General features: G+C 46.3%; 1 protein-coding gene across 2 annotated transcripts in view; it reads left to right on the top strand.

Annotated features, from left to right (window-relative positions):
* The window catches only part of MCPH1 (microcephalin 1), a 228,826-nt gene that overhangs the window by 70,163 nt on the left and 142,682 nt on the right, over positions 1–15,981 (top strand). For both annotated transcript variants that reach the window (XM_027122536.1, XM_027122537.1), the window contains 2 exons: positions 2,180–2,219; positions 4,660–4,822. In XM_027122536.1, coding sequence (XP_026978337.1) covers positions 2,180–2,219; positions 4,660–4,822 — 203 coding nt within the window. The remainder of the gene's footprint in view (positions 1–2,179; positions 2,220–4,659; positions 4,823–15,981) is intronic.

The following is a 15,981-nucleotide window of genomic DNA, read 5'->3' as shown; positions in this document are numbered from 1 at the left end:
TGTTGTTGGAACCATCCTGGTAGCTAGAAAGTGGTATCCCATTAGGTTTAGGTTTGAATTTCCCTAATGACTACTGGTTTTCATGTGCTGTGGGCCATTTGCTTATCTTCTTTGGAGAAATGTCTATTCAAGTTAAATTTGTATATAGTGTAAGGCAAAGATCCAGTTTTATTCTTTTGTATGTGGATATCTAGTTCTCTCAGCATCATTTGTCAAAGAGACTATTCTTTATCCATTAATAGTCTTGGCAACCTTGTAAAAAATCAGTTGACCATGGATGTGAGGGTTTATTTCCAGAGTTTCAATTCTGTTTTCATTTCTATCCTTATGACAGTACCATACACTTTGAATACTGTAGTTTTGTCGTAAGTTTTGTTTGTATGGATTGATTGATTTTTATTTATTTTTGGCTGCGTTGGGTCTTCGTTGCTGCGTGCAGGCTCTCTCTATTTGCGGCGAGTGGGGGCTACTCTTCGTTGCGGTATGTGGGCTTCTTATTGCGGTGGCTCCTCTTGTTGCGGAGCACGGGCTGTAGGCGTGTGGGCTCAGTAGTTGTGGCTCGTGGGCTCTAGAGCGCAGGCTCAGTGGTTGTGGCACACAGGCTTAGTTGCTCTGCGGCATGTGGGATCTTTCCCCACCAGGGCTGGAACTCGCGTCCCCTGCACTGGCAGGAGGATTCTTAAGCACTGTGCCACCAGGGAAGTCCCTGTAAGTAAGTTTTGAAATTAGAAAGTGTGAGACCTCCATCTTTGTGGTTCCCTTTCAAGATTGTTTTGACTACTTGGGTTTCCTTGGAATTCCATGTGAATTTTAGGATGGATTTTTCCATTTCTACAAAAATTACCATTGGAATTTTTATAGAGATTATATTGAATCTGCTTTGGCAAGTATTGTCATCTAAATAATATTAAGTCTTCCAATTCATGAACACAGGCTGTCTTTCCATTTATTTAGGTCATCTTTAATTTTTTCAGCAATTTTCAAAAAAATTTTCAGTGTACAAGGCTTGCATCTTCTTTATTAAATTATTCCTACCTCTGGTCACAGACGAGAAGATCTTACATTTTATTCCTAAGTATTTTATTCTTTTTGATGCTATACAAATGGAATTGGTTTCTTAGTTTCCTTTTCAGATTTGTCATGACTAATTATAGAAATACAACTAAGTTTTGTGCCTTTTTTTTGTTTCCTGCAACTTTCCTAAATTCATTCGTTCTAACAGTTTTTCTGGATTTCTTCCTCCACGCTCCCTCAATACACCCATGGGGCTCACAGGCCCTTCAGTCCCACGTGTCCCCAGGTCCTCTGGGTCTCTTTGGTTCCTCTTCATTCATGCACAGGACCATTCAGGGCACCGACGCGTGTGCCGTGGTGGGTTCGTGGTTATACCAAGCAGCTGGATGCATTCGAAGTACATCGTATGAGCTGAAAGAGTGTATGAATAATGTGTGTTCACATTTGTTTTTTAAATAAACAACATTTGGCTTAATATATACCAAATTATTGATATTAAATGATTGTCATTTCTGGCTGGTGGAACTAGGGGGGAATTTATATATCTAATTACATATTTTTAAAGCATTTAATTCTTTGCCATCAGCATGCATTTCTTATATAAGTAAAAAGTACGTTTAAACTTTTATTTTTAAAAATTTACATTTCCAGTTAATAGGAGATGCCAACACATAAATAAGCAGTCCCATTATCTGTGCTTTTGTGTGGAAGGAGTTAAAGAATTTGCTTGACTCAGGTACACACGTTACTGTGTACCTATGTCCAAGACAAGAAAATGGTTGCCTAGAAGCCTCAGGAAAAATGGTTTCTAAGCCTGCAAGAAAAATGCCTTTCTTACCCTCTCCTTCCTTGGAAGTTTATTCACAGTTGGGCACTTTGGGAGGTCTGCTAGCCAACTGGTAGAACGAACTTCAGGAGGGAAACTCTTTTTCTCTTCCACCTCACGTCCTGGATTATTTTGGGTTGGTTTGGGGATAGTGTCTGAGTTTCTATCTCTTGGGCTATTTTTTTTCCAGGAATATAAAGTTTTTTTCCTTTGATATATGCTTAAATGTTTACTTTTAAGTGATGTAACTTTTCAGAAAACATATTAAAGTTTATTTCTGTGGGAAAAATATTTTTTATATTTTTGACTGTTTTTTGTTCCTTCTCTTTTGACATCTCTAGCCAACAAGAACATTAGTCATGACAAGCATGCCATCTGAGTAAGTACTCATTGTTTTGATAACTTTCTACTCAATATAAAATTTTAGAGTTTTTGTTCATATACTGTGCTGCTGTGCTCTTGGGCAGCTCATACCTCTGTGCTGTATTGCTGTTACTCTATATAATTAGTATTGGAGTTAGAAGATCACTGGAAATAAAAGAGTTAAATGACTGTGAACAGTTCAGCACTGAAGACCTCTTGAGTGGTTTGGACAGCATTTAGAGGCGTTATAGTATTTGCTGTTCCTCTTGTTGTCTCGTACCTATTGTCTCTGCCTGTCCACCATCCCCACCCCATGAAGGCCCCGTAAGTGGAGCCTCACTGGTGGAAGCATTTCCCTTAAAGGTCTTAAAGAAACGCTTTGGTGGTAAGCTTTCTGCCGCTGCGTTAAAGCAGCTGTGTGCACATCTTGTGGGAGCGTTCACAGCTTGCTGGCGTGCTCTTATCACCATCCTTAAACTTTTAGCACGATATAGCACATCCAACAAAAATACAGTGCCATATTCTTTGCAACAGATTTTTGAATTCTTGTTCAAATGGGAAAACTGTGTTTTTTATATCTATCTGAGGTTTTAGGGCTTTAAGACATTTATCAAAACATTGGGGCATCTCAGTGAAAAACAGGCTGCAAAAAGAGTGCATGCTTCCAACACTTTCTGTAGTGGGATCCCTTTCCACCTGTGGCATGAAGTTAAAAGGGCTGGTTGTTCAAACCACATTATCTGGTGAAGAAGGAGCACACTCACAATTTCTGTTAATGTCTTGTGAAATATATTGGTCATCCTAACTAGTCCAGTACAGAAATGAATATTGAATACAGGTCTAGCTTTTTTTTTTTTTTTTTTTTTTGCGGTACGCGGGCCTCTCACTGCTGTGGCCTCTCCCGTTGCGGAGCACAGGCTCCGGATGCACAGGCTCAGTGGCCATGGCTCACGGGCCCAGCCGCTCCGTGGCATGTGGGATCTTCCCGGACCGGGGCATGAACCCCGGTGTCCCCTGCATCGGCAGGCAGAGTCTCAACCACTGCGCCACCAGGGAAGCCCTGGGTCTAGCATTTTTAAAAGTCTATATTTTTGCCCCAAATTAAAAACAGTGATAACTAGTTATTTTCCCAGTTGAAGGTTTGAAAATCAAACTCTTCATTTAGGCCATCTCCTCTTTTTTATTCTTTCTTGCCCCACATATACTTCTTGTCTGAAGGTAAGAACAAGACCTAGACATGTTCTGAGGCCATATTGATTAGCCGTGTCTTGAAAAGATCCTTGTTACTGATTAGCACATCTACAAACAGCCAGCAGCTCCCAGACTTGGAATGAGAAAATCATAGATGTGCAGCAACGAGCGAGGTTTCTGAAGAGCATCTGGGTTAGAGGTTTTCACTTCTTTTTGTTTTTTTCTTTGCCTTTTGTCCCCCCAGTTTAATATTTTCCACAACCCCAATAAGCACAGATCCTCTGGTTGAAGTGGTGATGGGACCCAGCCTTGACCCATCCATCTTCTGTACCCTGGGGATCCCTGAGAACTTCTCACCAGAGTAGAGGTCAAGCCTTTCATTTCACAAGTGGAGAAACGGGTCCTTGTGATTGGCAAACCCAAGTTCATTGGTGTTAAAAATAAGAAACGCCGGGGGATGGGGGATTGTCAGAGACAGTCTGCACAAGCATGGACAAACCTGCCTCCTTCCCTTTGGAGTATAATTTTTGGAGAAGAGAGAAGTTTATTTCTTAACTCGCTGTGCACGTCATAGTGTGGCTCAGAAAGCCTACATATTGTTTGTGTTTCATCGGGGATTTCCAAAACTTGCCTGGAGACCGAGGGAGAGGAAAAGTAGAGGGTTGTTTGGGAAGGAAGTTAGAGAGGAAGAATATTTAAAGAGAAAAAAAACGTTCTTAAGGCATTAGTGGAATGAAAGACCAGAAGATAAACACGGGTGAGCTTTGTGAAATTTGCCCTGAGATTTGATCCGATGACTTAATAAAAAGGACCCCTTTTTCCCCCTCTTAGTAGAAAAGCGATGTGTTTGACTCTCGGCAAATGTTATATTTTCGAAATAAAATGAGTGGGAAGCTTGGTCCTGACCATGCACAAATTGGTTCAAACGGGACACAGAAGTAAATAATTGCTGTGGTGTCTGGGCAGGTGTCAGGAGGTCTGGTGTGGGACACTGGCCTGCCCCACCCCAGGCACTTGGGGAAACCCCTGGTAGCCTTGGGGCCACCGTTTTCTCAGCCATTAGAATAGGTGGTTGGAGTTGAGATCTGAAATTTTTTATTTCCCCACATTTCAAGTCATCGACGGCAAAGAAATTGACATGAGCACCATAGCCGACATCAATGTAGAATTCTTCCGGTTTTTTACATTTTAATTCATTGCCATCACCTCGATGTTTCTGCTCAGGAAGCACATCCATTGCGTTGGTTTTTCTTCCTATTTGGCAGAAAGCAGAACGTGGTCAACCAGGTTGTGGATAAACTGAAGGGCTTCTCCTTGGCCGGGGAGGCGTGTGGCTGCCCCACGCACGTGCTCGCCAGGAAGCCCCGCCGCACCCAGAACGTGCTGCGGGACATCGCAAGCGGCTGCTGGATTCTCTCCTTCGAATGGGTAAGCCGCTGCGTCAGCGAAGTACGCTTTTGGGTTAGTGTCTTGAAACAGGGCGTCCCATGGCTTTGGTCAGGCCGAGTGGTGGCCCTGCATCTGTGTTATCACGCCTTCTGTCCTCCTGCTCTGGCCCCTCTGGCTCTCCTCACCTCCAGCCACTGCTGGTCCCCAGGAGGACGGGCAGGTAGCCTTCCAGATATAGACCTGGCAGCCACGGGCAGAAATAAGATAGGGCAGACTTGGCCTGAAAACGCCCAGTGCGTGTTCTCACAGTCAAATGCACTTTCTTCCGTTTTTGACCAAGAAATAATGTGACCTATGTTAATGATGGTTTAAAAAGCCAAAAGAATTCAATGATTGTTTTCACAGATGGATTTACTTAGGGTGAAACATGTTCATTTAATCCTGTTTGGATATGTTTTATCTTATGCATATCTGTCTTTAACATTACTTGCCCTTATTTCTCTGCATTAAATGTAGGGTTTTGGGGTTTTGGGTTTTTTTTTTTTTTTTTTTTTTGTGGTACGTGGGCCTCTCACCGCTGCAGCCTCTCCCGTTGCGGAGCACAGGCTCCGGACGCGCAGGCTCAGCGGCCATGGCTCACGGGCCCAGCCGCTCCACAGCATGTGGGATCTTCCCGGACCGGGGCACGAACCCGTGTTCCCTGCATCGGCAGGCAGACTCTCAACCACTGTGCCACCAGGGAAGCCCTGTGGGGGGTGTGGGGGGGTAATCATTGTTTTCATTATTCTTGAAATTGAAATTGTTTGTTACTCTTTCTGTTTTTACTTTGATACCCAACCTGTGGTCACTCCAAAGCGTTGCTGTCTGAGGGTAGCATCATTTGTTACTTGTGTTTCCATTTTGCATCTGCTAAGTACCCACCCTCCCTTCTTCTTCCCCTAAGCATGGTGTTATATTAATACTGTGTTAATTTAAACTGGTAGAATTATAATACACAAACAAACTGTAGATATATTTTCAAGAACAGCGGTGGTCTTTTTCCCTTATCATGATTTAACCCTGCATCGGTCAGTACAAGAGGTTTAGGACATTAGTGCTTAGAGTCATGAAGTGGAGAAGGCTGCAGTTCCCCCCAGAAGTCCTATTTGCATTGGCGGCAATTGGGAATTACCTTACCTAATTGAGTCTGAGTACCGATCCACATTTATTTGTATGAACTGTCATTAATAACTCCAGCTTCCGTGAATAAGTATCCTGTTTGCTTTCTCTCCAGTTCACAGTGTCTCTGTCTGTTTATCAGTCACCTCTTCCTTCCCTGGTGTCTCAGAGGGAGAGATGTTCTTTATATTTTATGAGGCCAGGCAGCTGTACTTGATTCTGTGCCCAGCCTGTTCTCCTGGAATGTAGAGCCAGCAGGGAGGTCAGACATGAGGGCCAGCGTTTACTGCTGCCAGGCGTGGAGGCCGCTGCCTGGGTGCCCCCTGTGTTTCTGCTCCGTGTCCTGCCAATGTTCTCCCACTAATCACACATAGAAATGGAGCCAGGTGCACATTTAACTTCTGGTAACCATATGTGGAATTAACCACTCTCTGTGGGGTTAACCACTATCTGTGAGCAAAGCAGGAAGTAAAACATGTTATTTGATAAAATTCCAGTGCTCAGACAAGACTCCCCGCCTGGGCCTTCCTGCCCTGAGGGAGGAGCCTTGCCCACATGACGTAAGTGAATGGATTAAGTGCAATAAGGCAAGAAAACGAAATAAAAGGCATTTAGGTTAGAGGGGAAGAGGTGAGACTACCTCTTTCTTAGACAGTGTGATTGCTTATGTAGACAGTTGCAAGAAATCTATACCAAAAAGCTCTCAGAACTAATAAGTGAGTTCAGCAAATTGTCAGGAAACAAGGATACAGTAATACAAGGTCAACAATGAGGTATTTATGTACAAATCTAACATCAAAAGATGTGCAGGATCTGTGTGCTGGAAACAACAAAACACTGATTTCAAACAACAGAGAGACATACCGTGCGCATGGATTGGAAGACTCGGTATGGTTAAAATGCCATTCCTCCCCAAAATGATTTGCAGGTTTAACACATACCCACTCACACTCACAGGAGAATTCTTTGATGATATAGACAAGCTGACTCTAAGATGTGTATATGGAGAAAAAGGAACAGACTAGATGAAACAGTTTTGAAAGAGAAGGACAGAGCTGGAGGCATATGCCCCCTGCCCCTGGCTTCCAGGGACAGGAGCTGCCTCCCCTCGTCTGGAAGGTGACGGAGTTGGGAGTGATGACCCCTTCTGGAAGGGGACCCTGTCCCCTTGCAGAGCCTTCAGCCAGCCTGACCAGCCAGAGAGAAGAGTTTCAGACTAGAGAGCCCAGCTGAACGGGGTTGGGGAGAGGCTCTGACTAGCAGGGTTGACTGGTCTTTGTGTGGAACGCAGGAAACCCCATCCACCCCTCTACCCAGGTGTCCCCCCACCCTTGTTCCTTGTGCCCATCCTTTCCTAGTGGCCTCTCCAGGTGACACCCTAAAGTAAGCTCCTCTTCAGGGAGAAGGTCACACGGAGGCTCCCATCTGAGCAGTCATCCCCCGCTCTTGTCTTTCCCGGTATTTATTTCCTCAGCCTGGCCCAGACTCTGGATTCAGGGATACTCACCTCTGCATGGGACCCTCAGACCCACCCGCATCTCCACTTCTCCACCCGAGGTGCGGAGTCACAGAGCTGGGCCTGCCCGAGGGAATCAGAGCCTCCTGTGCAGACTCAGAGCCTGGGCACTCCTCCGGCAGCAGTGGGAACAAAGCAGCTTTCGCAGAAGCTGCTGCCCTCCCTACCTCTGACCTTGGCCCGGGGAGCTGGGGAGGGGCTGGTGGCAGCGCAGCCTCTGCATTGACCTCCCACCAGGCAAAGATGGTCCCGGGCTCCCCACGCACACCCGCTAGAGCAGGTCGCAGGCCCCGTGGCGTCCCGGCGGCCCCTGCTCTTTCTTCCCTCACTTTACTTTGCAGAACAGTGTGTGAGACTCAGCTCAGGAGATTCTCCCGTCCATCATCCAGGAGAGGTGGGCTGTGGGACGTGACCCCCTCTGGGGCATCAGGCGGTGTAAACCTGCCACCCCCAGCTCCTGACCCAGTCTCACTCCTGCGCTCTGGTGTGCTTGGGCCTTGGCCCAGGCTCCCGGCCTGAGATGGTGACTAAGTTCAGGGGCTGCAGGAAGCTGTTTGCTCTGTTTGGGGGCAGCAGGTGTGTAGGGAGCCGGGTCCTAGTCTCCATTTATGAGAAACAGAGAGATTTAGGGGCCCGCAGGTCACTGTACCCACGCTTCTGCAGGCTAAGCTGGATGTGTGCGGGACTGCGGTCCAGGGGGTGGACGGTCTGAGTCCACTCGCAGGCTGCAAAGGTCGCTCTGTCCCTGGACCTCGCTCTGTCCTTTCTCCCCCTCCTGGCTTCACTGGCCGCAGGGTCTCCCTGCAGCTCTGCCATCCTCACCCGTCCTGGGGCAGAAATGAGGAGTAGCAGCCTGGGGGCACAGCGGCAAGCGGAAGGCCCGGGAAGGACCAGGCCTGGAGAGCACAGGCCTGCCTGGGCATCCTGCAGAGGGGCCCACAGAGACCAAGAGCGCCCCAGGAGGAGGGTGACAGCCACTGCCATCCAGGGCAAGCATCTAGCCATCTACTCGCCTCTCCGATTGTCTCCAGTCTTCCCACTCGGCCCAGAGATGGGGCCACGTGAAGGTGTCCTTGGCTTCATCCTGCTTCCGCTTCCCCACCCTGGGATTTTTATACACACAGCCTCAAGGAACAGGAGCCGGCGGTGAGAGGACCTACCTGCCGACTCATAACCGACGTCCAGACGGATAGAACCACGGGGAGAAATGTGTGCTTCATTAGTAACTAACGAAAGGAGAGCACTTTTCCCGCAGCAAACCGCAACAGGAAAATAAGACGCAGTTATCGGCAAAGTAGTACTAAAATAACACCCCGCACATTGCATATGGGGTACCAGGTGGTCCAGGCTTCCTGATGTCAGTTTGGAGATAGTGGCAAACATCCTAAAAGTTTCCATGGCCTTTGACTTCATAATTCTACATTCAGTCATTTATCTTAACAAGATCATTAAAGATTTGCTTATAGGATGTTCATCCCAGCATTGCAATAGAGGAAAAAAGGAAAGCGACTGTCTGATTGGAGGTTCGTTTCTTTTCTGCTGTAATGAAAATTTTCAATAGGGAATTGCTGAAGTAAATTATTGTGTATCCATCCAGATGGCGGAGTACTGCACAGCCCTTAAAAGTCACGTAGAAGAACATTAGACTAGAAAGAAAAATGCTCTTTGAACATTAAAAAAGGTTATAAAAGTAGTGAGTATTATGTAATCTCAATTTTGTTTTTTTTCTTTTAATATAGGTGTGTACTTGCATACATAAAACGATAAAAAGACTGAGGATATATTCCAAAATGTTAATAATAATGGTTATCTGTGGATGGTGGAATAAAGTAATTGTAATTCTTCTCTTTGGTTTTCCTGTAAGTTCCAAATTTTCTATATTACTTGTGTATGGCTTTCGAATAATAAATAAAATTTAAAAGAAAACAAAAAAGTAGTTGGAGGTATAACACTACCTGATCTTAAGGTATCCTTTGACACTTCAGTAATCAAGACGATGTGGTCTCAGCAAAAGGACAGACATAATGGAACAGACGGAGAGTCCAGAAATACACCCAGGCAAACGGCCACTGGTTTTGATGAACATGCAAAGGCCATTCAGTGGAGAAGGGACGGTCTTTTCAACAAATGGCGCTGGAGCAACTGGACATCTATATACAAAAAAATTAACCTATAACCTTCTTCTCTGCACAGAACTTACGTCAAACTGGATCACAGGCTAAAATGTAAAATGATCAAACTCTTAGAAGTAAACCATAGGATAAAAATCTTCATGACTTTGGTTTACACGAAAAGTCCTTAGATACAACACCAAAAGCATGATGTGTAAGAGAAAAGATTAATGTTATACTTCATCAAAATTAAAAATTGTTACTCTGTGAAGAATATTATGAAAGGACCAGGAGAAAATACTCGCAAATCTCATCTGACAAAGCACTTACATCCAGAATATATAAGCTCTCACAACTCAAAAATAAGAACACAAACTACCCAGACAAAGGGTGGTTCTGTTTAGGGACTCCTATATATTTCCACAGCACCCTGGGCCTCCAGGTGTTGGGCTGTTGGCGTTCCCAGACGGGTCCTGTAAGGTCGGCACGGCAGACCCCGACTTAGAGCCCCCAGACGTTATACCAGGACAGAATCCCTAAGCAGGAATGGTGTCTTTGAGGAATAGCAAGAAGGTCGGATTGGGGCACACCAAGAGAAAAAGTAGCAGAAGATGAGGTGGGACCGCCAGATCGTGACGGGAACGGTGGTAAAGTGCTTGTGTCCTATTCCTTGTGTTGTGATAAGACATGGGAAGGTTTCTATCCTGGGAGTGACGTGATCTGACTTGTGTTTCTCAGCGGACGTGGCTGCTGTGTGGAGAGCTCCCTGCAGGGGAGCAGGATGGCATCAGGGAACCCGCTGGCAGCTGCTGCGGTCAATATTCCAGTGGGAGAGACTGCAGCTCGGAGTGGGTGGCAGGAGGGGTAGCGGTGGCAAGACGCGCTCTGATTTGGATGCTCTCGTGACGGTCGAGGTCAAAGGCTTTCTCATGGGTGGGCTGCAGGTTGTAAGGGCAGAGGAGTGGGATAATCCCGGGGTTGTTGACTTGGACGACCACATAACAGTTGGTAAGAAGATGACTTAGCAAACATCCATAATGATTTAAAGGGGTGCGTGTGGAGGCTTCTCTTTCCTCCTACGCACCCAGGCAGACGTCACGGAGCTGTGAGAGGCACCAGCGCAGGGACGAGCCATCCACCCAGCAGCAGGCATCACTGGATCCACAAATCTGGCATGAGTGGCCCTGCAGTTTGACACGGCGGCTGCCCCTGTTCCCCCCTGACTCCCTGCAGCTGAGTACAAGTGACGGTAGCCCCAGGAGCCACCGTGTCACCCATGGGACCCTTGCCGGATAGTCAGCCCACTCGGCCAATTTTCCTAAATAACACAAGGTAGCAGCACCTTGAATAATTTCTTCTGCTTCAGAATCCATGGGACTGCATTAGTTTTCTGTGGCTGCTATAACAAATTTTTCAGAGGCTAAAAAAAAAACCACCCCACAAATCTATTTTCTTACAGTTTCAGAGGTCAGTAATCTGAAATAGGTTTCTGGAGGCTCTAGGAGAACAGTTGTTTCCTGCCCTTTCCAGCTTCTGGAGGCCACCCATGTCCCTGGGCTCGTGTCCCCTTCCAGCGATTAGGTCATGACCTCTGCTTCCATAGCCAAATCTGTGATTTCCCGCTTTCGTCTTCCACTTATTGGGACCCTCGTGGTCTCATGGAGCCCACCTGGATAACCCAGAGCATCTCCCATCTCAAGGTCGTTAACTTCATCGCATCTGTAAAGTGCCTGTCACCGCGGAAGGAAACACATTCACAGATCCTAGGGACCCGCCTGTGGACAGCTGTGGGCGCCGTTATCCTGCCTTCTCCCCCATGCACAAATGCATTAATTCTATAAAGGCCATGTAACACTGTTTATTGTGTCCCCGGCTGATGACTTTTAATTGATTTGAGTTCTGTAAGGACAGGCTTTCTAAAAGTTTAGGAAGACACAGAAGGAGGAAGGTGTGTGAAGAGTAGAGCTTGGTGTGACGTGTCTGCAAGCCAAGGAGCCTGAGATTCCTGGCAGCTCCAGGAAGGAGGCCTGCACCACCTTATCCCTCAGAGCACCCCCCGCCCCAGCAGGGACCCTGCCCATGCCTTCACATAAAATTCCTAGTCCTCAGAATGGGCTTAGGTCCTTGTAAGTAAGGAGACAGACCATTCAGAAACAGAGCACGTTGAGAAAAATTGAAAAGGAAACGTTTACAGAACCTAGGGGTAAAACAGGAATAAAGACACAGACCTACTAGAGAATGGACTTGAGGACACGGGGAGGGGGAAGGGTAAGCTGGGACGAAGTGAGAGAGTGGCATGGACATACATACACTACCAAACGTAAAGTAGATAGCTAGTGGGAAGCAGCCACATAGCACGTGACCACCTAGAGGGATGGGATAGGAAGGGACAGGGAGATGCAAGAGGGAGGCGATATGGGGATATATGTATATGTATAGCTTGTTCACTTTGTTATAAAGCAGAAAATAACACACCATTGTAAAGCAATTATACTCCAATAAAGATGTAAAAAAAAAAAAGAATAGAGTAGGTTGCCCTGGGCCTCCAACCGTCCCCAGTCTGTTCACATCCTTCCTGACGCGGTGCTCACCGGCGGTGCTGGCCCGGAGCGAGGCTGACCCGTTGGGGCGGGGGGTGGGGGGGTGGCAGGGGAGGGTGTGGACCCCCCAGGACAGGAGCAAGGGCAGGACTGGGGCGGGGCTATCATAGTGCTGAGCCAGGAGCCTTCCTGGGGGTTTTAACACTAGTGCAGGAAAGCATGCAAGTGGTGATTTTAAACATCGCGTTCTCCTTCCCAGTGTAGTGATTTCAGACGGTGGCAAAGCAGCTGCCTCAAGATCTTAAGAATGGTGTGCCCTTTGCTAGGGCGCTAATTAAGCCACGGGCTCTTCTGTAAGATCTGACTTCTGACAGGTCCTATGTTCTGTCTGTCTAGTATCTTGTACGTCCAATGCCTTCTACTAAGAAGACAGGAATCAGCAGGTAGCTGTTCAGAGAGAAAGAATGGGATGACAAGGCCCTTACATGATCGCACTGAAAGCACACATCCGCACACGTGTAAATGCATATGTGCTTGCTCTGTGTGGAGGTTCCCGTATATTCCCATTATGTCATCATTTTCCACGTATAAATCGGCAGCGCGTTTACCTTATTTTGAAATAGAGGAAGACGCATAGAACTGTAACACAATGTCCAGGCCTCCAGTGTTTTATCGGTTGCAATAAAAAAAAATAATAATTCAGTACGGGACAGTTAAATGGTGAGCCACCTGGCTGCCCCGGGATTGGGGGATTTAAAGTTAATCCATCCCCACGTAAAATGGGAAGAAACTACGCTGAGCTGCCCTGGTGGCGGGCACCTTCCCGCAGGGCAGCCTTAGGTGAGAAGCTCCATCTCACTGAGCCGCAGCTCCTCATCTGGGCAATGGACCTAGAGACAGGATGTCCTTCACAGGATTGTGTGAAAGCTAAGAGTTAAGGATGTGTGGTGCTCTTCACGGTGATGGGCAAAAGTAAGAACCTAACGTATGTTAGCCTTACAACAGAAATAACTTACTAATCCCCTGCAAGAGCTGTAAATACCACTTCTTACATCCTGTCCCCGTGGTCTTATGTACGGAAAGAACGTATTAACCCTAAAATTGACAAAAGACACTTGCTCTGGACCGGTGAACCCTTGGCCATGGACCCGTCCATTCATTGCACGGCTGGTCCTGGGGAACACCCACAAAAGCTTGTAAACGCTGTTGGTGCTCATAGGAGAAGGGGCTCCGGGGCCCCTTTATTGAGGAAGGGGTTGTGAGAGAAGGCTGGAACAGGGGTGGTCTGGGTGGACAAAGGGAGGAGCATCTGCGTCTGGCCTTTGGGGACCCAAGAACAGACTCTTTCCTGATCCTGAGGATTTCGGTGTATTTGAGTCACCGCTTCTCCTACGGCCACCGTGGTATTGATTTTCATATATTGTTATTTTAAGCTTCTCCAGAACCATCAGATCCTAGTACTCCAAGTGAGAGCTCTCAGAGTTTAAGGATACTTTTGGGATTTGTGTCTCTCAATGAAAACAGCTTACCAGCAATGCCCAAACGCTCACTATTCGTGAAAAGCACCGACCCCTGGGAAATCAAGAAGCACAGGATGCACTGTGGCTTAAAGAAGAATGCCTGGTCATGTAACTGTGATGACTCAAAGGTTTCCTCTTGTGGGCATGACGTGTCCATTGATACTAATATAGATTATTGCCTTAAAAAACCTGTAGAAATGAACTGAATCCCTTTCCCTGTTCAGCTCCATCTTAAATAAGACAGACATCCTCGCTGCTTCTTGAATGGCCTCCTCCATTAATTTTCTAAACAAAATCAATCGGACAAACATGATAAACTATTTTGAGAGACAGAAGTTGCCCCTGCCGCTTACAAAGCCACACCAGCTAGTTTCTAAAGCTTAGTGCACAGTTTAAGACTCATCTGCAGCTCGTTCACGACTTTGGACAGGAGCTTCACAGGCGGCAGCTTCTTTTAGGGTCAAGGTTTGAAGACTCCACACACTTACTTGAAGGGTCATGTTGCCTTTGTGCAAAAGGAGTGACTCTCGCCCTGTGGTCTGCCTCCTTTTTCCTTGTCCCCAGCGCAGTTTGGGGGGTTCTTAAAATACTCCTCTTGGCGAGCGCCATGGACTTGCCTCCAAGAAAAGCATTGCTGGGAATGCTTTTATTCCAGGGTTTGTGTGGTATTCTCTGGAAATTTTTTGTGAAGGAGAATTCTAGCAGCTCTTCAAAATTAGTTGTATGTGGTCCAGTTAGTCATAGCCAAAAAATCATGATGATTTTATAACACAATTCGGTTTGAATTTTTACTTAATCTGGGGTGTGTGTGTGTGAGTGTGTGTGTGTGTGTGTGTGTGAGTGAGTGTGAGTGAAAAACTCTGTTGGCGATTTCTACTTGTTTACAGTTCCCACTTCCATTGTTAACTCTGCTGTTTTCAGCAAAGAGAATAACTTGTGCTCTTCCTGCTTCGTGACTGAGTTGTCTATCAGAAACAGAAATTAGGCCTGTGTCCTGTTCACAGGAGACAGGAAGAAAAACAGAGAAATCGGTTTGACCAAAGTGTCCCTTTAGACTGAAGTGTGTTTGTTATTTTTTGTTCAAGCGTGGGCTCTTCGAATTCTTTAGCAGAATTGTCTCACTTTCACTTGTTTGGTGTCTGCCACACTCCTGCTGACTCACCTGTGATTCCGCTCTGCCTACTTGCCACCTCCCTCCAGAGAGGGGAGGGGCCCTGTCACGTCTTCTCCCCTCTGCTCCCAGTACATGTAGCTCTGTCCCCCTGTCAGAGACCCGCAGAGGAGTGACTCAGCCTCTATGTTCAGGTCTAAAGGTGTTGATTCTGACCGCTTTTGAATAAGGCTTGGTAGAGGGTCTTAAAAGCTAAATCACCTGTAAATGCAAGTCCAGGGCTTAGAAGCTAACTCAGTTCTGCAGCCACGTTTCAAGGCAGTGAACTCAACAGAAGAACAGAAAAACACCTTATAATCAAGTGTTTCATAAATCAAAACATGATGTCATAGTGGGTCAATTGTCTTGAAATAATGTGATTCGGTTTTGGCTTTCTCGCACTGAACTCAGTAAGCAGTGAGTTTGATAAGACGTATTGTATGTTATTGGTGTGAGCACGGAATAAAACAACCGAATTAGAATGAAACAGTTCCTGCAGCCCATGCCTGTCGTGTTGCTCTGAAGAATGCTTAGTCACCCTCCTAAAATTACAGCCAGTGGTAGAACCAGACTGGAATCTGGGGTTTTCACTGGTGTTCTGGTACATCCCTGCCCTCCTGGGACTGTTCAGAAGGCATCGTCTTGAAACTATTTTCTCTCTCTTTTTTTTTTTAAACCTTAAGTTGGCATATTAACTTTGAATGATTTTGAGACAGAATGTACTTTATACACCACACTTGTCACCAGGGTTTGTGAGCTGTTTTCTTAAGTTCTCCAGCAAACATTTATTGGCTGCAACCACATGCTGGGCGTTGATGACATAAGATCTCCAGCCTGGGCCTTTGTATCTTCATTGCCTTAATTCAAGTTATTTTCACTCTCCCGCAGATTATACCTCGATGAAGTACTTATACTTTAAAAAACGTTTTCACATCCACTGTCTCCAGGACCCTGTGAGATAGTAAACATTGTTCTGTTTAGTGGTGGAGACACTGGGAAGAATAGCTCACCTGACTTGGATGTGAATCTTTGAAAGTCTTGATAAAGGTATTGCCCTAGGCACTGGCTATAACAGTCATCTCAAAGTGCACCTCATTTAAAATTTTTCATTATTAAAATGACGGATTCTGTTTGTGGACAGACACAGAGCCTGCCGTCCTCTGCTCCTTTCACTTGCGGTGGTTCCTGGAAGGTGCCCAAGAC

Source organism: Aethalodelphis obliquidens, unplaced genomic scaffold (genome assembly GCF_003676395.1).
Source record: "Aethalodelphis obliquidens isolate GAN/ISIS:26980383/991018 unplaced genomic scaffold, ASM367639v1 scaffold25, whole genome shotgun sequence".
Classification (NCBI taxonomy): Eukaryota; Metazoa; Chordata; class Mammalia; order Artiodactyla; family Delphinidae; genus Aethalodelphis; species Aethalodelphis obliquidens.
The sequence above is the reverse complement of the archived record's forward strand: the minus strand, read 5'-3'. Positions and strand labels throughout refer to the sequence as shown.